General features: G+C 32.1%; 2 protein-coding genes across 3 annotated transcripts; both read left to right on the top strand.

The window, feature by feature from the left end:
- Window positions 1-8,288: 8,288 nt before the first annotated feature.
- On the top strand, window positions 8,289-10,450 carry LOC140803581 (probable 2-oxoglutarate-dependent dioxygenase SLC1). Its single transcript, XM_073159482.1, has 4 exons — window positions 8,289-8,702; window positions 9,149-9,396; window positions 9,596-9,965; window positions 10,065-10,450. The coding sequence occupies exons 1-4, from the start codon at window positions 8,415-8,417 to the stop codon at window positions 10,311-10,313; spliced, it is 1,155 nt and encodes a 384-aa protein (XP_073015583.1). The 5' UTR covers window positions 8,289-8,414; the 3' UTR covers window positions 10,314-10,450.
- A 3,218-nt stretch (window positions 10,451-13,668) lies between these two features.
- LOC140842591 (uncharacterized) lies at window positions 13,669-23,778 on the top strand. Of its 2 annotated transcripts, none has more exons than XM_073210598.1 (21): window positions 13,669-14,465; window positions 15,559-15,630; window positions 15,717-15,921; window positions 16,000-16,096; window positions 16,648-16,743; window positions 16,843-16,932; window positions 17,051-17,188; window positions 17,277-17,360; window positions 17,467-17,548; window positions 17,644-17,703; window positions 17,781-17,840; window positions 17,923-18,100; window positions 18,701-18,914; window positions 19,045-19,102; window positions 19,193-19,249; window positions 19,372-19,617; window positions 20,914-20,978; window positions 21,093-21,149; window positions 21,245-21,338; window positions 23,017-23,157; window positions 23,258-23,778. In XM_073210598.1, exons 1-21 carry the CDS (start codon window positions 13,743-13,745, stop codon window positions 23,384-23,386), a joined length of 2,946 nt encoding a protein of 981 aa, XP_073066699.1. In that variant the 5' UTR covers window positions 13,669-13,742; the 3' UTR covers window positions 23,387-23,778. The 2 variants fall into 2 exon arrangements, with proteins under 2 accessions (XP_073066699.1, XP_073066700.1); XM_073210599.1 differs by having other exon boundaries at window positions 13,670-14,465; window positions 17,781-17,833; window positions 17,934-18,100.
- Window positions 23,779-24,620: the final 842 nt, after the last annotated feature.

The raw sequence follows: 24,620 nt of genomic DNA, 5'->3' as shown, positions 1-24,620 counted from the left end.
CATATCAAAAATGAAAAACATACAAATTGTAAGACTAAATATATAATCTCCTCAGTCTAAATTTAACGTATTTTCCTTTGAAATATTCGAATGGATTATTATCCATCCTATGTAAATAAATTAAATAATATCATTTTGAAACAAAAATGAGCGTTATCTGTATTTAATTCCCCAAGAGATCAATATTCTCGAGACATAAAAATAATAATATTTTTTTTCATAGATCACATCGAGTTAATTATTTATCTAACAAAATCGATTTACTAGACAATAATATGAATTTTTTTGTAATAAAATAATTGAGTATCTTGTGCCTAGAAAGATAATATATTCTCCAAAAAAGTTTTTGTCTCGTCCCTTAGAAGAGACATAAGAGACACGACGACTCCAAAAGATGTAAGCTGTGAACGACAAAGAGATCGTACGACGAAGGGTGACCATACAAACCAGTAAGCGTGTTTTCCAGCAATCATTAGTAGATAGATCTTTGTCGCGTTGTATGTTTTCATTTTTGAGAAAAAAAAACATTAAATTTATGTAATATTAAATTTTACTTAATTTTTTTTATTTTATATTATTATATTATATAATAAATGTCGTTTAGTGTAAAATTTTGCGATGCAGATTGAAGCGCACACAATTTTTGGGGATATTTTGATAGGCATAATGACGTTAACGACACATGGAACCCAGGGAAGCCCGAATCACGTTTTCTCGAGGTAACTGGAAAACTACGACCAAACAATAGTGTATATGTTCCATTGCTATTTCTTCACGTAAAATAAAAAACAGACTGATTTTTTTTATATAAAAATCTATGATTGTTAATCGATTTTGGGAATCAAGCATGCCTAGATAAACACGATTTCGAAATTTTGTTTTAATTATTATGTATGATCGAGTGTTTTTTACTCTACCGAAAAATAAAACCAGTGATATAATTGTAATTCGAATATTTAAAACCATACAACAAATTAAAACACCACACAATGATTGTTTTTCGTAAAATGAATAATTATTATACCCAACGTCCTTAAATGAACTTCAAGGTCCATAACATTTCACGAGTCTCCTTGATATTTTGGAAGAAAAAAATAGTAATACCAATAATTATCGTATATAGATGAAATGTAGACCAGAGGTTAAGCGTTGACATGTGAATGTATAAATACAAAAAATGACATATAGATACTAAGCATGCAACGAATGGGGAACAAAGGACAAAACACACACAACGTAAAAATCTGAACCCTAACCACACGTCGTCGACTCTTTCCCAATGACACCATTTTTATAGATTGACTTTTGCTGGCTTACAACATCACACGTATCCCATCAATATACAACCTATTTTAAATTTAAACAATTCAAATATGTCACCAATTATTCAAGCCTCCAATGAAAAATAATATAACCACAAATAAGTCTGACTCTTTATTTAAATAAAATTAAATTGAACTGAATTCTAAAAGATGACTGATCTCTTAAAAGAAAACAGATGAACATCTCAAATCTATATTGGTTATGTCATCTCCAACCCAAAACTCTATTTTAAAGCAACTCTACTCTAAAATAGTGCAGTTTCTGCACCAAATACAATATTCATCTCCAACCTCATCTACTTCAAATCTTACTCTAAAAAAGAATATTTCATAATATTCTTTTTTATTTTATTTATATTTACATTTAAATTATCTGAATTCGTGTTTTTATTTCAATTGTGTACTTGAATGTTTAAATATTATTCAATAAATTTGCGTGTTTGACATTTATTATAAAATTATTATAAAATACTTTGTAAATTTATATAATTAAATATTTTAATTTTTATGATTTTATATTTAATTATTAAAATTATATAATAAATATTATCTAATATTAAAATAATATAATAAATATTATACTATTATTAAATATATCTAATTATTAATTAAGATAATAATATCATATTATTATATAAAAAATATTTATAAATATTAATATAAATATTTATAATTTAAAAAAAAAAACAGCTACGCCACATGTGGCGCAGAGCTTTTCTCTGCGCCGAATGTGGCGCAGAGAAGAATGGTGCTGCGCTATTTTGCAAATAGCGCAGCACCTGCTTGGGTTGGAGATGCCCTTAGGCACTTCAAGCGTTAGTTATCATATATCAGTCAGACACAATTTGTCACGCCCCAGGTTTAGGCTCGCATCTGCATAACTGCAAATACGTTTTATAAAAATGGTTAATTCAAGTTGTTATAAGAGTTTATTGTAGCCTTTATATAACTTTTTACACTTTATTTTAGACCAGTGTGATATAAATGTATCACACAATTCACATTTCAGATTATTCTCTTAAACGATTAGAGTAATATTCTTCGGTTAGACTTACAATATAGAATAATATATTTCGTACATAACAGATTTTAAGAATTGTTGAATGTTAGAATCCTTGTGCATCATCTGTCTATACTATTTTAGGAAAGGATAATTACATGTGGCTGTCAGATGTCGTTTTTGGCGATAGATAATTAACCTGATTTAAAAAGAGCCGTTCATATTTGAATATTAGAATTCATCTATAAAAATGTAAGGATTGAACCTTTCATACTCTACGCTTTACTTTGAACAAATGTCGATTTACTAAGTCAGTGAATGCCCAACTGATCATGAACTGCTAAAACACCTGCTTAAAGTCTTATTCGATTTTTGTGAGGATCATTTGTGCTATACTGTATTAGTTCTGACATATTTGTAACTGATAAGAAAAGTCTTATTGATCACACTTTTTATTTTTCAGTTAGTTAGGAGTTCCAGTAGGTCGAAAATAAGTCATGTTGAAATTGGTTGTCGCGAGTCACTTGTAATATTATCAAAGTCCTCTAGTGATATATTTTCAAAAATGAAAGAAGGGGTGTGTATGAATACTTGATCTCCTAACATGCATAAACTATCGTTTGTGCATAAACTAACTGACCACGAGCCTAACTGCATTATTGTTCCACTCAATTGAGCGAGCCTCTTTCTGTGCATTCATATTTTGCTGGCTTGTTGAGCTTAACTAACGGAATAAAAATTTGTGTATTGTTAGCCCAACCGAATTATGTGGAGATTTTTTGTCTACATTTCTTGTTCATTCTCTTTTAATCAATTTCATGACCTTAACAAACGTATGTAATACATCTAGAAGAAATTAATTCCGTTATTTGGCTTTCTTTGTTTCCTTTTTTTTTTTTTTAAATTATATATATTTAATTTCCATCATTAATGCTTTTAAAATGCCAGTTTTCTCAAATGTCAAACATTTTTTTATATTCGTTATTCACGCACATTAGTGTATATATATGAGAACAATTTACATCTCTGCATCGACAAAGTAATCGTTAATCTTTATAAAATATTATGGTCACATATTAAAAGTTTTAATTTCATAAAATTTTAAAAGTTTTAATGCACTTTTCTCAGTTTGTAAGAGTCACCCGTGCATATATAGAATCTAACTTTTATCATATAATTATATGATAACAATATAAGTCAAATCTTTTAAATCGTAGAATAGTTCAAATGCCACATTTCGATTAATGTACCTAATAGGGACCATTTTTGAACCCAACGATCTCTCAGTCTCATTAATTGATTGCATTCCTTGCAACATGAAAATCGAACTCATGACTTGACTCTAATATCAATTTTAACAAACGATTGTCGTTTTGCCAAAATTTATTACATCCCAACATTATGTACACATAAAGTTTATAACCACCAACAAAGCTTCGATATCCAACTAGGTTTTATGCATTTAAAATTAATGAAGAAGACTTTTGGATTGTAACTACACCTGTCTGAGTCTGTATAATATATATTAGTTTACTCATAATTTTTTAATATACATATACATATATAATTAGATTAAAATTTGTACCTATGAGTTGTTGTGATAACATACTATAATAAACCACCCTTGCAGATAAATTATAGTGATATTTAACGTGTCAAAAATCAGAAGTCCCCAAAATAGTATATTATATTAAAATATTTTTAAAATAAATTTTTTATGTTAACTACTTTATATGCATGGTGTGGGATTATACGTATAGGCGTAGTTGTTCTTGAATTTTTTTATGTCAACTACTTTATATTTTATTTGTGCTTTGACAAATTTAGTTAATTTTTTTTCTTATGATAATGAAACTCGCAGTCGTTATCTTTTATTGTGAATTGATTAAATATCGTGCTAACACAATAACCTAACTTTAATTAAAAAATTTATATCATGTAAGGATTTTCAAAAATAGAAAAAAATCTGATATAACTAATTTATATATTGATCATCATACATTCATGAATTTTACTAAAATTTAAAAAATATTTAACATTTTATTTCATTAAATGTGAGTTTTAAAATTTTCATATCGAATCAGGAGTTTACTTTTTGTAGTATCATAAAATATTATGAAATAATGTTGTTGATGTTTCGAGTTTTTTTGAAGCATCATATCTCAAACCTCGTCATTAATGTGAATTAATTTTAAGAATGAATGGTCAAAATATAAAATAATTAATTCGTCTAGAGACATGCATGAACATTAGCCTCGACAATTTTAAGGACAATAATATATATATATATATATATATATATATATATATATATATATATATATATATATATATATATATACACACACTGAACTGAAATACCAATATAATAAGAGGGTCAACGGGTACATATACTATATAATAATGTGAGATTGTTTTACGTATTTATATTTGTGAGATGGATTGATGTTATCCATATTTTACATGAAAAGTAATACATTTGACACAGAAAAAATCTTTTTTCTTGATTTGGGTCGGATCAGAGATCTGTTATATATATATATATATATATATATATATATATATATATATATTATTTTACTAGTAATATGATTATGATGATTTAAAAATAATAAAAAAAATCAAAAATTCAAAAATTTTAGATTGATTTATCTTCCAAACGATTGAACTTAAACTTCAATTATCATTTTTGTCATGAGGTCTCAAGTCTTATTTTTTTAAATAAGAGATTTGCCCAAGAGCACAAATTCAAGAATTTTCAGTGCAAAAATTCGAAATTTTTCAAATGTTGAACGATTATTATTATTATTTTTTAATGAAGTAAAATAAAATTAAAAAGTGGTCCAATATGCACGCATTTTTTTATATTTTAAAAAATTAAACCAACACATATTTAAATAAATAAGAATTTTTTTAAAACAAAAAAGAGTAAAAAAAATTTAAAATATAAATTATCTAATATTTTACGGATCATCTTTTTTTGGAAAAAAATTTAGTTGACCGCTTCACCTCTTTAAGGTGATATATCTTTCAAATTATTGAATTTAGCTTTAACTCTCATTTTTTATATGTAGTCTCAAATAATTTTTTTCTAAAATAAGACTGTAGGATAGAGCTTTTGTCATTTTACAAAAAATTATAGCTGATAGTAACAATGGAGCTTAAATCTTTTAAATCATACAATATCTTAAACACTATATTTCGATTGTTCTAACCACCATGAACACTAATTGCATCTAATATTCTTTCACTCAAAAATTGTATTTCTTATAATCAATGAAAGTCAAACTCATGATATCAATTTTAAGATTGAACGATTGCTACTTTATCAAAAATTATAGCTAATGATAACATTACAATTCAAATCTTTTAAATCATATAATAGTTCAAACATCATATTTTGATTTCTAGATACAATTGTTGCTTCTAATAAGTGCCCAAGTTCTAAAATAATAATAATTATTATTTAACAAAGTAAAAAATAAAAAATGCTACCAGTCGGATGTGCATCAATTGCATCGTCCCATATTTGTGCATCATCCGCCATTGACGACAGCGTTTTGCGGTGCTTTTAAAAATATTCTCGGTCCACGGTATTTTTGAACAAACTTTTAGTTTTAAGTTAATTATATAAAAACACATCTATTACTTTTATTAAAAAATAAAAATCTCTGTAATAGAGACAAAAATGGCATTTTGATCTATTTTTTGCTATTCCAATTTTGTATTTATGTTATATTAATAAATAAACTTTTGTTTTTATTTTTATTTTTAATTTCAACAAACACTGTTGTTTTTATTTTTTATTACAACAATTCAAATAACACTGATATTGACTGTCGATAATTTATCAAATTTCACTTTAATCCCTCGATAATTATAAAAAAAAAAATTGTATATACAAGTAGTTAGTTATTATGGATGATTCGGACCCTAATTGGTTAGCCGACCTTCATTGGTTAATTGACCGAAGTTACATCTCTTACTGTTAATATCGATATGTTATTTTGTCTATTTATGTTTTATTTTTTAATTTCATTCTTTTAAATTATTTGTATTTTTATTTTATTAATTCAAATTAAAGTTTAGTCTCTCGTTACTTTTTATGATATAACTTATATTCAAATATAATAATTTTAAATTTCAGTACAATGATTAATTACTTTCTATCATTATGATATTGCCACGATAACTAAGTATAAAAAATATTTAATACTCGAATTTAAACATAAATGTATTTGAACTAATTTTATTTTATTTTTAAAATATTTAATACTCGAATTTAAACATTCATTATGTGGTCCAAGACGTGACATATTCGAGGTTGACTTTGAAGGGAAATATTCGACCCCCCCTGACAAGAGTGTCGACCAATTGAAGGAGCTAATCGAATTTCAAGCTTGACTTTAGTCGCAAAACGAGTCGACATCAAGCCAAATTTGGGTTATTGACTGGGGAATTGCTAGCAATCCCCGCGGGTTGGCCAAATCTTGTGTACTGGCTCTGAGGCCCATTTCAAGTTGACCAAGTCGTATTACCTACAACTGTAATTCAGCAGCGTTAAATCAAAATGATCGTAAAGTCAAGAATGGCGTGACAAGAACAAACCAAGTCTCGAAAACAATGTACACAGTGTAAACATGTGGATGGATGAACTAATTCAAAACCCTAGCTAACATAGGCCGTGTCTACCTATAATTAGTGACAGGTACACATGTATTAGATTTCAAGAATATCCGAGGGTCCGTGTATTTTGGTTATTTGCGATAGAAACTACGTAGTATTTTGCGACAAATTTTCATGATTAATTCGCTAAGAGGTGTAGTCAGATAAAAATAATTATATTTGGATAACATGACTGACTTAAACGTCAGAAAATTGATGATCCACCAGCGTTCGCAGGATCTAACATTCCTGCTTTTTCCTGAATTTTCTTGATTCGTAACGATTTTATCTGCCTTTATCACCACATGTAATCTAAATGATAGTGTCTACCAGATAGCCTTGCGTGTAAGGTTTATGTGCTTTAATTTGCCTCAAGTCCTACTTCAAATAACTATGTATACATTATATAAAATCAAGGCTTTAAAGTCTTTGGAGACGAAGATGAAATGAGATCATTGTACTATAATTTGTCAAACACATGGGTTTTGTAGGGTCAATATTGTTGTTTGAAATAATATAGCAAAAAACGTTATTAATTAATAAGATTATTAAATTGGGAAGACCTTAAAAAAACAAATATAATATAAAAATGAAAATTAAATAGGGTGAAATCTATGGATGTCGTCTCATATATGTCCCTACAACATCTACTCGTCGTACCCAATTGTCAACGATTTACATAGTATAATATCAGAAACCAGTACATGCATGGAACCTACGTAATAAAACCAAAACCATTTTTGTCTCAAAACTGCCTGCTGTTTTTCAAATACACCACAGCCTCCAATTTAGATCCCCTCTTTACACGGCAGCCTCTAGATTTACCCCTCCCCCAAAAAAAAAAGACAAATTAAAATCCAATCATTTTTTTGTCTCCATGAATATAAAAAGTGTTAAACGATAACGTGATTATTGATTTATAAGACGTGACGTTAGTAATTATATCAAAAAAATAAAAATTAATGCGTCAAAACCAAATTTTATCTTCGCAATTTATCAAAACCCAAAATTGGATAAGTTAATGAGAAAAAAAATCACTTTCTCAAATCAAGAAGTAAGTAAGACATATTTTTTAGTTTTCCGTGTTGAAAAAAGATTTTGTATTTCGGTGTCTTAATTTGATTTCGAGATGATTTCACATATGTGTGATTAAAATGTGCGTATGTCATAAAATAATATAGATATTATAATGTCAACTATTAATTGTTGATTATTTTTTAGACCTTTGTCAAAAAAAGAAAATCAAACACAAGGGGCTCTGTGAAATTTACCACTATAAATACACACATTTTGGTTTTCTTGATTCCCATCTTCTTCTATCCAGCTATCCATTCACGAGAGGGTAATAATTCAGGTGGGATATACACATATTATACTTTTCTTCAACACTCTCTGTATCCATTCATCTTCCATTTGTATTATAAAAAATGTCCCCAGCAATGGCAGTCTCGGGGAAACTAAGGAATCAGGATTCCCTGGAAATCCAGTACCAGAAAGGAGTTAAAAACCTATATGAAAATGGGATCGAGCATGTTCCCCGGAAGTACATTCTGCCTGTTTCTGAAAGGCCAAATGTGATCGATAGCGAAAAATCCAGCGAACCGGAGATCAATCTTCAGCTGCCTGTAATTGATTTTGCTGAATTACAGGGATGTAATAGAGCACAAGTTCTCAAATCTCTCGCCCACGCCTGCGAAAATTATGGGTTTTTCCAGGTTGGTAGCTTGTTCTTCCCGGAACAGCATTGATCCCAAGAAGTGAAAGTGTTTTTTTTTTTTAAAAAAAAAACCGCTTAACCTTGATTTTTTTTCTTTGATTTCAAAGACAAATCATCGAGGTTTATCTTGAATCAGATTATGTTCTTATCTAAAGTTCTGGAGAAGCCTCACCTTACACCTTTAATAAAATAGCACATACATATATGTATGTATATATGTATTTTGAGATATTAAATCAATACATATGGCTAATATATATATAAAAGGCGTTAAAATATAAAAAATATCATTGATCATCTCTCATAAACTGGAGCTTTTGATTTTTAAGAAACTAAAATTGAGGAAAAGTAGGCGAAGTTTGCATAATCTAATCACATTATACGTTTTCTTTTTAAAAAATTACAACCTGAATTAATGGACAAAAAATTACATATTTGTTGCAGCTTGTGAATCATGGAATCCCAGATGAGATCATCAGCAAAATGGTGAACGTGAGCCGAAGATTTTTCGAGTTGCCCTTAAGCGAAAGGGAAAAGTACATGTCGGCGGACACGAGCTCGCCGGTGCGATACGGGACCAGTTTCAATCAGGCAAACGATGGCGTCTTTTGTTGGAGAGATTTTTTGAAGTTGGTGTGTCACCCTATACAAGATGTTCTTCATCATTGGCCTTCTACTCCGCTGGATTTCAGGTTAGGACCACAACAAACGTCAAGTACGAGAATTATTATGTCAACACGTACAAACATATATGTATAAAGTTGAATATATTATCCTACGTACATATATGTTTGTCTCAAATTACAGAACTGTTGTTTTCCCAAATCCTATACGAGCAATATACACCATATTAAACCCTACATCGTGCTAAAAATCAGCGAAATTTTCTAGGCAATTGGTGGCTGCGTATGCCGAAGAAACGAGATTCTTGTTCCTAATGTTGGTGGAAGCCATAGTGGAGAGCCTGGGGCTAAAAGACAAGAAAGGAACAGAAACAGAAAAGAATGACGACGCCGATGACTCATTATCATTATTATCGAAGGAATTCGAGAATGGGAGCCAGCTAATGGTGGTTAACTGCTACCCGCCATGCCCCGAACCTGATTTGACTCTTGGAATGCCACCTCATTCAGACTACGGGTTCCTCACTTTGCTGCTACAAGACGAGGTCAAGGGTCTCCAGATACACCACCGAGATAAATGGGTCACCGTCCAACCCGTGCCGGGATCCTTTGTCGTAAACGTCGGAGATCACCTCGAGGTATACATAGAATACATATACACATACGTACACACACACACATATATAGTATACAATCTCTGTATATTAAGACTGAGTTCCATTGATTTGCGTATGTAGATATTCAGCAACGGTAGATACAAAAGCGTGTTACACAGAGTTCTTGTAAATACTACAAAGTATCGCGTTTCAGTTGCATCCTTGCACAGTCTTCCAATCACAAGTACGGTGCGTCCGTTTCCTAAGCTTATCAGCGAGGGAAGCCCGAGGCGGTACAAAGATACAGATTTTGCTAGCTTTCTTGAGTATCTCCAATTGCACGACTGCAGAAAGAAGAATTTTCTCGAGTCCAGGAAATTGAAATTGTAATAATTTGAGTAGAAATTAATTTTTCTAATATTGAAATAATTATATATATAACGTTATTTATTTTTGCATGGAGTATGATCAGTGAGGAAGCGAATATTGTATATATCCTTCGAAAAATATAGGATTTCGAGGGCTTCATTAATGATATAATATATATTTTTATGGCAAGTAGAATCAATGAGTTGTTTTTATTCCATTTAAATATAATTTGTGTCTTGTCCTCATATTATAAGGTTCAACGAATATTGTACTAAATATTTAAATTCTGACATCTCAATCAAGCTAAGTTGATACTTGTAAAATCAAATAACTTGAATTCCAGTGGGTGAGGGGTGTCATAAATTTTGATGACAATTGTTAATTAGGTATATTGATTTTGAAATAATAAATTCATTTTAAAAAAAAATATCTGTATATAGACACAAAAAAAAAAATCAAACAATTAAAATGTGAACAACTGATATAATCCCATAATTCAAAGAATTAATCCAACTGGGGCCCTTACTGATTAATTCCCACTATTTTCTTGCCATTTGAATAATTTACCAAAAAAGTTATGTTTCGGATCTTATAATATAGTTGATATTCAAATGTTCAATTGTTTATCTTTAAGATATTCAAACTCAAATCTTTATCAAAATATAGATCTTAGCGACCGTTGGTGCGACGATGAGATGCAACATCTTTGTATCATCATTCCACACAAGTTTTATAATAATCGAGGTTAAAAAAATAGTTATTTTATCGTTATTTTTAATTTATCATCTCATCATTCATAACCACTTTTCACAAACTAACTGGTTTATATGCTTCCAAATTAGAACTGATATGCTCAAAGTAAAAACTTGTGTAAGACTGGCTCACGGGTCGCCATCCATGAAAAAATATTACTTTTTATGCTAATAATATTTTGTTGTTGTTGTGAATATCGGTAGGGTTGATCCGTCTTACAGATAAATTAATATTCGCGAGACCATCTCACAAGAGACATACTCTATGCTCAATAAATTGAATGTTGAAGCATATATAGTTTTTTTTCCCTGAATCAATGTGTTTGAAGACGACCATTATCTGAGTAATTAATTTGATACCAATATGGTTAGATTACAGGTATCATTCTTTGACTGTGTGTATATTGACTAGAAAGTTATTTTAATTAATTAGTTGCAGGCTTGACTTTGAATTGAAATGATAAAAAGGCAGAAAATTAAATATTCGAGACTTGAATATTCTCATAATTTATGATCCCCCATTTGCACATTTAATTTACACACCATTATATCATATTTTAGAAGAGTAGGTATCATGTGAGATCGTCACACGGATCTCAATCTGTGAGACGGGCCAACCCCGCTTATATTCACAATAAAAAGTAATACACTTAGCATAAAAAGTAGTACTTTTTCATGGATTATCCAAATAAAGATCTGTCTCACAAAATATGACCCGTGAGACCGTCTCACACAAGTTTTTGCCATTTTAGAATTAGTGTAGGGTCAGAAGGATTTCCCAAGCACAGGGACGGAGGTAGAATTTTTTTTAGGGGAGGCGATTTTTTTTCTCTCAAGATAATTAATTGTTAATTTTTAAAAAATATAATTATCTTTTTTTTCGTATTTATTCAAAAAAATAATTGTAATAATAATATTTATTATATTAGACATACATCGAAATTTGGAAAACAATTGACTTACTAGAACGAAAATTTTGAAAAATTTAAACATTTTAAATCTATTAGAAGAAACTGGAATTCAAAATTTACGATTCTTTATTCACAACAGATTTCAAAAAATCAATAATATATTCACAACATCATTATTTAAAATAAGAATCAATTTTCACATGACTCGTAATTAGAGACGAATCTTATATAAGGATAACTCCTGAAAGAATTTTTTTTAATATGATAAGAATTCACCTATATTTTTTAAAATAAGAAATTTCAAAATTAATAAAAAACAATATATTTTGTCCTTTGAAAAATATAGTTTAAGATTTTTTAAGGAGTGAGTCTCATGTGAGACCGTCTCACGGATCCTAAATATATTGTTTTTTAATATGATAAGAATTCACCTATATTATCAACCCCTCCCTTATCATATGTACCAAACTATAGTTTAAGATTATAGTTTAAGATTATTTATCAACCCCTCCCTTATCATATGTACCAAACTATGCCTAATAATATTTATAGAGAGCTTAAAAATCTAATAATTATTCATTCGTATTAATACAAAAATTTCTATAATATATTTTTTCTCTAAAAAATTTATTATACAACATTTCATGCAAAAAATCAAATATATAGAATTTAAAATAATTTCCCTAAATAGAAATCGCTTAACTTGATTTTACCAAAAAAACATTTAACGAACATGGCTGTTCATATATTTTAAAAATAATCACAACCATAAATTTGTTTCTAAAAATAGTTTTGTATAAAAAATGCTTATATATTAAAATAATAAAAAATAGCTTAAATATTTTTGAGTTGTTGTGTTGTCAATAATGATCCTTGACGATCAAAATATTTGTTGAAATATGTGCAAAAGTGAGTAGCTTAAATATATTCATATAAAAGTGCTCGAGATATTGTGTTTCAATATTGGTAAAATGATTTTTTGAAAAGAGTGGCCGATGGGTAGTTGTGAGCAAAAACTTATGTGAGACGGTCTCATGGGTCGTATTTGTGAGACGAATATCTTATTTGGGTTATTCACGAAAAAATATTATTTTTTATGCTAAGAGTATTCTTTTTTATTGTGAATATGAGTAGGGTTGACCTGTCTCACAGATTAAGATCCGTGAGACGGTCTCATATGAAATCCACTAGTAGAAGAGATAGCTTGTTACCGAGCTAACCAACTGGAGACCACGTATAACTTGACCATTTGAAATTGAATCCTTGAAAAAGTTTGATTCTTTAAAGTGTTGTATATTTTTGAATAAAATGCCATCTATTTATTTGACATTTTCAGAAGAAGACTTAAATGTTGATGAATTTCAAATTCAAATTCTTTTAATTTAGGAATATTTATTGTTGATTGCGATATATTTTTAAAATGCCCTTTCAAACCTTTTCTAATAAAGCATCATAAATTTTTTTTTTTTGGAGAGGCTCGAAATGATTATTTGTTTATTTATTAATTAATAGAAAAAATGAAAATGAAATGTCTTAGGATTTTAAAAAATTTCAGGTAGAAGAAAATTTTAAAATGAATTTGGCCCAAGTCCAAGTGATTCTTTCTAAAATGCGGTCTTAGTTCAAATTGGCCATACCAGTAGTAAAACGTTACTTTGGCCCAAGTCCAAGGGATTCTTTCTAAAGGGCGATCTTAGTTCAAATGGGCCAGACCAGTAGTAAAACGTTTGTTTATTTCATCTGTTGCTGCTGTGTTCGCTTCCGCAGCATCAGTGGATCGAAGAATCATGGAAAAGGAAGATAAAACAGTGATAAATCCAGAATTAGGGTTGAAAATTGAGAGTTCAGTTCAGATTAAGGGGGCGGAGTTGGGATCCGATTACCCGAGCCGGTCTGAATCGGTCGGGTCGGATTTTACAGACAAAGGGTATGTCCCTAGGGTTCGGCCTAGTGAGGCGAATGGGTTCGCTGTATATACAAGGAGTAAGAGGTTGAAGAGTGAAAGCGGGGCCGGAATCCGGTGTTTTGGTGAAGTGAGGGGTAATTCGGGAATTTGCAGCGAATGTGACGAGGCCGTGGTTTTGAATGGTGAAGATGGAGAACATGGTGGTGATTCGGTGTATGCGGGTGGGAGTGAGGGTAATTTGGGTAATTCTGGCTATGTAGATGGTGAAATGGTGGAGGTTGAAGTAAAAGAGGAGCCGATGTTTGTGGCTGCCGCTACTGCTGCTGCGGCGAGGAGCAATGGAACAGGATGGTCTACGAGGTCGATAATTAAGTCCAAGAATGAGAAATTGGAGAATGAGGTATCTATGGGTTTACAAGATGCAATCTCTTTGGAAGTGGAGGGATTGCAGAGTGAGGAGTCGAGTGGGATGACTAGTCCAAATGCAAGGAAGATGGGGATTTCTAAGAAAATTGCGATAAAAGGGAGGCCAACAACAGTGAAGGAGCTTTTTGAGACTGGATTGCTGGAAGGGTATCCAGTTTTCTATAATGGCGGCAAGAGGGTATTCTTCTCTCTAACCATTTTGTGCTGATTATTATTCGAGTGACTTTTCTTAAAATTTTTGCATTAGTTATTTTTACTGTTTCTAGCGTTGGACTTTAATTTTCTTGCAATTATTCAGAATTTTAGTAACTTGTTATTCCGTAGGTCCAATTTGTAGTTCCTTTTGGAAAGGAGTTATAACGTGTGCTCCTTCCATTAAATATTAGAATAGATCGTAATTGCACAGACAGGATACATAAATTATTTTAGAATTTCTCCTTGGAGTGGCAAGTTTAGTTTCTTAGTAATTCTTAAATGCAACTTTACTATTCCTTGAAATCAAACTAACAAGAAGGCTTTCTTGACTCTTTTGCAGAATAGAATCAATTACACAAATTGATCTTGTTGTCACTGTTTGGGTACTTACAAGTTATATTTTCATGCATAGAGAGGTGATGCGATTTGGTGTGTTTGATGCAATCTTGCATATCATGTAATTTTCACATGCTAGCATTTATGAGTATTTAGCAAAGATAAATGATTTTTTTAAGCACCCTCCCAACACACACACACGTTAAATGGTTTTTACCTACCCCCCCCCCCCCCCCCTGAAAATTTAAAATCCAATAAGACGGCTACGGAAAAACCAAATTTCTCTCTCTTTAAATATTTTTAAATTTTTTGTCCATCATGGTCGTTGTCATATTATATGAATTAAATTATCGAAATTGCTCTAATCATCAATGTCATGTACCTTGTATTTGGAATGCCGAGGCTTTATAAATTAATGAGGATAATAAACTTATGTGTTGGCTGGAAAATGTCATGAAAAATGTGATGAAAATGATTCTTATATGCCTGTTCTCTCACAAGATTATATGATGAAAAGAGCCGATGAGCATTTCACATGCTAATCCAACTCATGGAAACTTGATTTGACTGAGATGCATGAACTCACATGAACTTGTATTGAGTTGAAAAGTGAAAATTTTCTGAACTGTAAAGCTTTTAGATGTGACTTGTATAACGAGATTTCAAATTGAAGATATCGATTCCTCGCCCAAAGATTTTTTCCTACTTGTTGCATCTGATTGGACATATCATCTTTATAGGGATTTCCACTACGTGGTAGTATAAAAGATACTGGAATATTGTGTTCGTGCAGTTCGTGCAAGGGAGTTAGGGTAAGAACTTAAATTTCTTGGTTTAGTCCAATTCTCTTCTTTTGTGTATGAGCCATATGAATTCAAGAGATATATTTACATTGTAGGTAGTTCCACCATGTCAGTTTGAGATCCATGCATGTAAATCATACCGGCGCGCCTCACAGTATATATGCTTAGAGAATGGAAAAAGCCTCCTCGATGTTGTCAAAGAATGCCGAAAGTCATCTGTAAAGACATTAGAAGAGACATTTCATAAATTTGTAGGCCCTATGCCTGTGAAGGAATCTGTTATTTGCATGAATTGCCAGGGTGTGTATAAATTTGTTTCTGCAATATGTCGATTTCTATTATACTTTGAAGAAAAAATCGATGTTCTTTTGTTTCTAGGGTCATTTCTTGCAACGGCTTTAGAGGTGGAACCAGTTTGTGATTCTTGCATGATCATTGAGAATTCTGAAGTCGATGCAGAATGTACAAAATCTAGGTACTCTTCGCCGACGATAATGTCAACTCAATTTCTTTCCATTGGCTGATAACAAGCTACATGACTCTAATGATTTCGAGGCTGTTGAAAATGTTATATCACAAGATGGAAGTTTTAATGCTAGGAATACCATAAAGTTGAATCACTTTAAGAAATATGAAGTTGTTGAATGGCATTAAAGATTGCCAGATTTCGAAAATGAGGTCCAAATGGTCAAATAAAAATATCGCACAATGATTTGTGGGGATGATTTAGGATGCCTGAAGTCGTGAATTTTAATGTCAAACTTGACATTCAACTGACTTTCAGACTCTTAAAGCTCTATACTTACCTCGTCTCCTTTAATGTTGGGAAGTTAATGTATGGAAGCTCCTAAATTTAAACAGTAAATACATCTGTAATTCTGTATCATGGTGTGCTATTGAGTTTTTGTTTTTAGCTTCGTCAATTATATAAGATAAATCATTAAATTTGATGAACTCAAGTTCGATAATCTTAAAGCTAGGTTCTTCTCGTAATATTTAATTGAATTGTTGCCTTGGTACTTCCAGGCCCTTGGAGCCACTTTTAGGCTTGACAATTTCTGATAATGGTAAAGTGCATAACACTCCCAAAAATAAGAGTCGTCGAGGAAGAAAGAGAAAAAAGTATGCATCATCTTTTGGTCTTAGTCCTCAATTATTTCCTTTGCTGCTTTTCAGAGCGAATGTAAAGGTGAACTTGTTCCATTTATTTTCCCTTTTCAGGCATGTAGAGTTGGTGTCTAATACGAAATCTCCACAGAGATCCTCATTACAGATTTCAACAATGAGGGGCCAGCAGAAGACAATGAAAATGTGGATATTTTTCTCTCTTTTAAGTCAATTGACATCGATTTTCATATCTGACACTTGAAGTATTTATCCTTTTTAATCCTATACAATTCCTCCTTGATTTCTTTCTGCTTGGTTCAAGTCGTCAGCAACCAGTCTCAAAATTTTCTGGAAGTGCTTTGGCTAGCCATTTGAAGTCATCTTCTGATTTACATGCTAATGGTAGTGATTCTCCGCAAGGATCCATGAGGAACAACAATACGAGAAAGATCTTAAAGAAGTTGGTGTTTATAACTATTGTTTGCATGTCTTGATTTGTAGTACCAAATAATCTATTATCTATTTAACTGTTTCATTGTGGCTTATAGGTTTTCAAGTACGTCCAAGCCCTTAAAACGTGGATCTGCTTACATATCCATGAAATCAAAAAGTTCTTCAAAAATTACTAAAAAGTCTGTACTTTTAGCTGTGGTGTTTTCTGAATCATATAGAAATCTGATTGTCTTATTTATGCTTCGTCTACATGCCATATTAGAAAATGTTCATGGGTCTTCGCAGAGATCAGAAAATGCACAGGATGGTCTTTGAAGATGGTGGATTACCAGATGGAACTGAAGTTGCTTATTATTCTAATGGCAAGGTGGTTCAGATAAATGCTTTATGTGTTATTTGCTTAACCATCATCTATTTATTAGATTATTTCAGCATTGTAATTACTCGCTTGTCTGTTTGTAGAAATTGCGTGACGGCTATAAAATGGGATCGGGTATAATGTGTCGATGCTGCAGCACTCTGGTACTTGTGTTAATGTTGTGTTTGAAATGCTCCATATTTTACCAGATGTACTATTTCTTTTTACCTACTTTGAGCAGGTTAGTCCATCTCAGTTTGAGGCTCATGCTGGTCGTGCCTCCCGCCGGAAACCGTATGTGGTTTCTGATTATTTTTCTGCGAGATGTCAGCTTTCTGAATCAACATTTAGTTGTTTCCATTTAATTTCCTTACGCATTACAGTTTTTCTGTAGCTATATGTATATCTACACTTCTAATGGGGTGTCCCTCCATGAATTTGCTGTCTCCCTGTTGAAAGGGCGCAAGTTATCTGCAAATGACAATGATGACTTGTGCATCATTTGTGCAGATGGTGGGAAACTTGTGCTTTGTGATGGGTGTCCCAGGGCCTTCCACAAAGGTGAAGTTAAGATTTATGATGTGCATATGTTGGTGTTAATTTTTGTTCATAGATTTACCTGAAGAATCATGCCTTTTTCTGTTATCCGAAAATTTTGTGTCACATTTTTTGAATATATATATTTATGTACGTGCTTGTGTTAGATTTGGGTGGCATGCAATAATTTTCTATTTAAGCATGACTCATGAGTTTTTAAGCAACTCTTCGATGTCTGAACATAGCAATTTGTATTTCTATTTAATTTAATTTTTTAATCTCTGTTTGCTGAATGTTCTTGTATCTATGGCGTTGTATGGTACATCCTGTAGACTGGATGTTTATCAAATTAGCACAACCCTTCTTCAATGTCCATTTATGTTAAATCCTATGTGGCTTCATGATAGTTGAACTTAATATGTGAAAGCCAACTGGGGTTCTTTGTGAGACACTTTGATGGAAAACATTATGAACCTTGTTCATATACTTGCTTCTAGTTGATGCCGCTTTTCTCAAAATGTTTCTGGGTTTTCTTTTGAAATTCTCTCGATGATTGTACATTTCGAGATATACAATGTTCATGCAGAGTTTATGTCTATCCACTATCTCTATCTTGCGATGCAGAATGTGCCTCCTTGTTGAGTATTCCTCGTGGCAAATGGTTCTGCACCTATTGCCAGAACAAGTTCCAAAAGGAAAGGTTTGTTGAGCACAATTCAAATGCTGTTGCGGCTGGAAGAGTTCTAGGTATTGATCCCATTGAGCAGATAACAAATCGGTGCATTCGCATTGTCAAAAACCCAGAAGAAGCTGAATTGATAGCATGTGTTATCTGCAGGTTACACAAATGGCACATATATAGAGCAGTTTAATTGATTTTTATATTTTTCTTTGTGGATTTCCCTGACGTTAGATAGTCATTGTAGTTATATTTTGTTTATTGATCTATGAAGTTACTATGTTTGCAGAGGCTACGATTTTAGTAAATCTGGTTTTGGTCCTCGTACCGTTTTACTGTGTGATCAGGTATATTTCTCACCTTTTTTACCTTTTTTGTTTTACTCTGTTATATTGTAGGGTTGTACCATACCCTAAAACATAATTTGGTATTCCCAGTGTGAAAAGGAATATCACGTAGGCTGTTTGAAAAAATGCAAGATGGCTGATCTAAAGGTGCGCACATTCTCATTCTTTGGAAGGATGAGTTACTTCAGATTTGATCTTTTGATCCAATTGCCTTTTTTGTTCCTACACTCTTGTATCTTTCTCTGAATCTGTAAGCATCTGTTGTGAAGGAGCTTCCAAAAGGAAAATGGTTCTGTTCTTTGAATTGCAAGAGAATGTATTCCGCACTCCAGGATTTGTTGAATGCTGGGGCTGAAAAGATTCCGGACTCTTCTCTGAATATTGTAAGGAAGAAGCATGTAGAAAAGAATCCAGTTGTTGATGTTGATCTTGATATGAGATGGAGGCTTTTGAATGGAAAAATTACTTCTCGGGAAACCAGAGTGTTGCTGTCCCAGGCTGTAGCTATATTTCACGTAAGAACTGTTGCATCATATTTACTGTTCATTTTCCCGGTTAATAAGATTTGATTTTGGTCAATGGCAAGATCTGAGAAATGATTGGACATGTTTTGGAGTGTGACTCTAGTTGAAGGACGAACACAAATTCATTAATTTAGGAGTGTGACTCTACTCCAGTTTTCTAGAAATGATTGGACATGTTTTGTTTTGTATTTGTGAAAATATCATCTGGCACCATTATAATGCAACAATTCATGATAATTCAATAATTATTTATTTAACAACCGTAACAGAACCTAAACAATTATACGTTTCTTAAAATTTTCCTACCGAACTAAGTTGTGCGTGAGTGAAGGTCCACTAACCCATAGCAACACATATTCAGCCTTTGCCTTCTAGATTTACTGTAAACACAAAAGTAAGAAGAATTCAATACCAAGCTTTATTACTTTACTAGAAATAGTCAAACTAACTAGTTGTCAGCGCTATGGGTGTACTCACTTTGGAACTGGTTTGTAATAGCTTTGGTGTGAGCACTAAAATCTTGATACCAAGGTTTTAGGAAATAATCATTTTATATAGAATTTTTAGTCTGACATGGTTCCATGTATAAATAGCTTCGCTTTCAATCCAATAATGACTGAAAAACAAAAATAATTGAAATTTCCTACGTTCTTTCCTATTTTTGGAGCTTTAACGAAGTTTCCTACGTTCTTTCCTATTTTTGGAGCTTTAACGTATAATTTTCAACCGCGTGTGATTTTTTTTAATGAAAATAATGGTACACGGAAGATCTTTTTCATGTTGTTGTCTCGTGCAATAACTTTGCATACCAAAATTATCTTGATGGTAGATTAGATAATGTGCTTTGGTTTGGAGTTAAAGTGTGAATAAATTATATTCCCGCTCTACCAAAATAAGGGTAAGTTAAAACTATATGACATTGTTCCTAGTATATCTGAATCAAAATGTTGTTAATCAGCACCTAAAACCAGTACTCAAATTGCATGTATTTAACCTTTGTTGCATGCTTGTGAATTCCATTTTAGTATTGTAATCTGTTATGTTATAGTCTAAAACAAATAATCTGCACTCTCAAGTTCTATGATTTCCTCTGGCTGTGATTTTTGCAACTGTCACCCCAAATAAATTATGGACTGGTAAGCTGATAATTGATATTTATTACTTTGATTACTTTATTGATGCTTTAGTTTTACGCTCACTTTTTTCTTCATTTTCTGATACATCAATGTTATTCTGTGGATAAGACAAATGTGCATCATTGGATATGCTTATTAACTTGTTTTCCAGGATTCTTTTGACCCAATTGTGGACTCAGAAACAGGACGAGATTTTATTCCCTCCATGGTTTATGGGTATTGATTAATACTTTTACCTTTTCTCTGCTTTGTATGCTTTTCTTATTTATGTTCATGTCTTCGCTCTTGTCCTCCTCTATTTTCGTCCTTTCAACCCTTTCTCCATGACAGGAGGAATATTAGAGGTCAAGACTTTAGTGGAATGTATTGTGCAATATTGACTGTGAAGTAAGCACGGTTACTTTGATTCCTGTAAATTTTCCTCCTTTCATCTTTGGATGATTTAATTTTCTTGCTTATATACACTTGCATATATGTTGCAGCTCAATAGTTGTATCAGCAGGGATTCTGCGAATTTTCGGACAGGATATAGCTGAACTCCCTTTGGCTGCTACACGTAAGGGTAACCACGGCAGGGTAAGTTTTTTTTATTTCTTTTCATCAAGAGTAGTCCTTTTTGTGTTACATTTCCAATGGTTTTTGACTTATTTATGTTTTCGATTGTCTGGGTTTTGGTAGATTGCTAAATTTAGATATTTGATTACATGTATATAGATGATGCTTTTCTTGAAGCTTCACTTATATTAGTGAATAATGCACATGCAACATGTGTAATAATGACTATAGTTTATATAGTGATAATATTATTTTTCTTATTTAGTTAAACACTTAACATAGATATTCAGAGCACAAGGCGTACTAAAGTGCTAGCGTACCCTAGAGCCTGATCCGCATGATGTAAGCCGAAGCGTGCGATTTATCAAAATAAAATGCATTTGACATAAATTTTGAAATTCAACATATATAAAGTGATTTACTACAATATCAAATAAGTTAAATATGTTTAACAAAAACAGTAAACAACATAGATAAAAATTCATTAATAGATAATGTAGCGTAAATCATAAACAGAAAAAAACTTTTGGAATTGAAAAACCGGAAGCAGTAAGCTGTAAAAGCAATTGGAAAAAGAAAAGGGAAATGAGGGCTGCCTATTGCCTGATTTGAATCGCTGCCTTTTGGGCGTTGCACATAGAATCACAGATAGAAGTTGAGGGAGCTGATAGGTTGCTGCACATCGTTAAAACTTACATGAATGCAGGGTTTTTTTTATCATTAAATAGCTATGTGATTTGGTAATTGAGTTTCTAAGTTGGTTGGGCTAGAGTTAATTTTTATTTACATGCATAATTTGCAAACCACTCGTGAGATGCTCGCTTTTGAGCCTCACCCAGGCCTTGGCGCGCACTTGTTTCAAGAGATGCACATGTGCAATTACCAAGGTGCAATGGGTGCGCCTGGCTTACGCCCTAGGCACTCGCTTTTAGCAACTATGACATTTAATTGTCTTTTTCTCTAATTATAAATGCACTTGAGAATTGTGACTAAAAATTTGTACGGGTAAATTATTAAGAATTGATAACTGATTAAATTTGACCAAAGAAAAAGGATGGGAATGTTTGAGAGAACTGTGATTATGTGGGTTAAATTTTGATTAAAATGAGAAGAAATTTTGGTCTGATTTGACACACGATAACGGTTATTATGAGTTGTGCAATTATTATATAATAGTGGGTAAAATGGGAAGAAATTTTGGTGTGATGTAACACATCAAAGTGGTTATTATGAGGTGTGCAACTATTATATAGTGCATAGATAGATAGATAGAAAACCAATTTCTGATGTCTACCTCCGATAAAGCATTCATCACCAGGCGCCCTTTTATTTTTAATTCTTTTTGATTGATTTTACCTGGTCCTAAATGTACATTTTAGGTGAATGTCGTTATTACCTGTTAACAATACAGAACAAAAAATGTACAATATGCTCATGGAGCCATTCTGAAGAGAGAACTTAAACAAGCCAAGCAAGTGTTCTGTGGTACAGTAACAGCTATACAGCAGCTGTAGAAGCTTGTTTGGTTATATCCCTTGATTGTTGTTTGATACACCCTGTTTGTGTCTAGTCAAATCTAGCACCTAGGTTAGGTGGCACGAGTAGGGATTATTAATTTGCTTGCATCAAGATATACTTCGATCTTTGTCATAATGTTGAAGTATTTGTAGCACTTCTCATGAAATTCAAATCTTTCCAGGGATACTTCCAAGTCCTTTACTCGTGCATCGAGAAATTGCTTGCATTTCTGAATGTCGGAACCTTTGTTCTCCCAGCAACCGATGAAGCGAAATCAATATGGACGGAGAAGTTTGGGTTTAAGAAGATACCAGAAGAACAGGTACTCTGCCTCTTTTCCTCGACTCTTTCATAAATAGAACTGAACGTATTACAGCTAATGATCTTTCATGACCTGCCATTCTGGTCTTGTACATTTGCAGCTTTTGAATTACAAAAAGATCTGTTGGCAAATGGTAACTTTCAAGGGGACATCTATGTTAGAAAAACCAATTCCAAAATGCTGTACTGATAATCAAGACAAAGAAGATTCTGATGCTTCCTTTCAGTGATTAGCAAAGCAAAGCCATCGAAGCCATTTTCTTTTTCGGCTCAATGGGTTATTGTACATCAAGTTTAACTTACTTCATAGTTTTGACCAGTTAATCAAGAGCTGCGGATTAACCGTGGATGAGTTCTTAGGACCTAGAAAACATCGTGAGAGGCTTTTTATGCCATGTGGGGATATGGGAGTTGTAATAATGTCATTGGCGGTTAATTCTTGGTGATGTTAACGGTGGGTTTCTCCAATTGTTTATATGCTTTGCTGTGATATTTAACTGCTTGTAAATAATTCTTAGATGCCGGAAATGGTCTAATTAGTGTTTTTGTGAACGGTGCACATATGATGTATCTGAAGAATCGTGTTTCGCTGTATGGATATTTCACTTTTCCCAGTACTAAATTTTGTTATCTGATCAATATAGCTAGGTGCTGCTAACATTTTTTGGGTAAATGAAGTCCTCTGCTACATGTGAAATTTCTTACTGTATTACATTGGCTGGTATTTTTTCATGTACTGATCAGTGTGTCGCAATCTAAGTACGTATTGGGATATCAATTGCATATTGGTTCGAGTTTGATTCTCCATCTACAGTAGATTTGATCTGATTCGATTAATGTGGGGGTCTAATATAGCTCCGGAAATTGAGGTTTATGTGGGAAAAAATAATAAAATTATAGGGATATGGTCAATATTTGGCGATGGCAAACATCTAGCAAATATATTACTTGCTAGAATCAAGTATCACAATACCCATTGAATTCTTTACGTCTGAAGTCTGAGAGCAGATCAGCTGTGCAGATAGCCATAGATATAATCCTCACTCACTAAAATGGGTACTTTTTGTGAAGATTTATTTGTCCTTGAATTTGATTTTTTTTCCCCTAACAAATGGAGTGACGTGAACTTCTGGTTGTGATATCTATCAGGAAAATTTAAATCATGTTGTAATGAACGACTCCTATAACAAATTATTCAATGTTTCTAAAATGTACTCTGCAAAATAGAAGTATACAAAATGTTCCAACAGTCGAATCATTTAACAATGGTAAAAAAAAAATATGATCGACCATGCCTCTCATTTTAAGTATATATATTTTAGGGTACAAAAGTCACTTACTCAAAATAAAATAATAAAAGTCTCTTTAACTCATTCGTTGAAGTTTTCAAGATACAATATTCTTAACACAAAACAGGTTTTCTTGACTTCTTTTGTGATGAATTTTGTGATTTGAGTATTAAGA

Source organism: Primulina eburnea, chromosome 10, assembly GCF_022965805.1.
Source record: "Primulina eburnea isolate SZY01 chromosome 10, ASM2296580v1, whole genome shotgun sequence".
In the NCBI taxonomy this organism is placed as follows: Eukaryota; Viridiplantae; Streptophyta; class Magnoliopsida; order Lamiales; family Gesneriaceae; genus Primulina; species Primulina eburnea.
This window is presented reverse-complemented; position numbering and strand designations above follow the sequence as displayed.

What these genes read in the sequence shown, in the direction of transcription:
- LOC140842591 (XM_073210598.1), top strand. Translation starts at nt 13,743, where the DNA reads ATGGAAAAGGAAGATAAAACAGTGATAAATCCAGAATTAGGGTTGAAA. An exon ending in TATTTGCATGAATTGCCAGG is followed by an intron (nt 15,922 to 15,999) that starts GTGTGTATAAAT and finishes TTTTGTTTCTAG; the next exon opens with GGTCATTTCTTGCAACGGCT. An exon ending in AGAAGATACCAGAAGAACAG is followed by an intron (nt 23,158 to 23,257) that starts GTACTCTGCCTC and finishes GTACATTTGCAG; the next exon opens with CTTTTGAATTACAAAAAGAT.
- LOC140803581 (XM_073159482.1), top strand. Translation starts at nt 8,415, where the DNA reads ATGTCCCCAGCAATGGCAGTCTCGGGGAAACTAAGGAATCAGGATTCC. An exon ending in AAAATTATGGGTTTTTCCAG is followed by an intron (nt 8,703 to 9,148) that starts GTTGGTAGCTTG and finishes TATTTGTTGCAG; the next exon opens with CTTGTGAATCATGGAATCCC. An exon ending in TCTACTCCGCTGGATTTCAG is followed by an intron (nt 9,397 to 9,595) that starts GTTAGGACCACA and finishes GAAATTTTCTAG; the next exon opens with GCAATTGGTGGCTGCGTATG.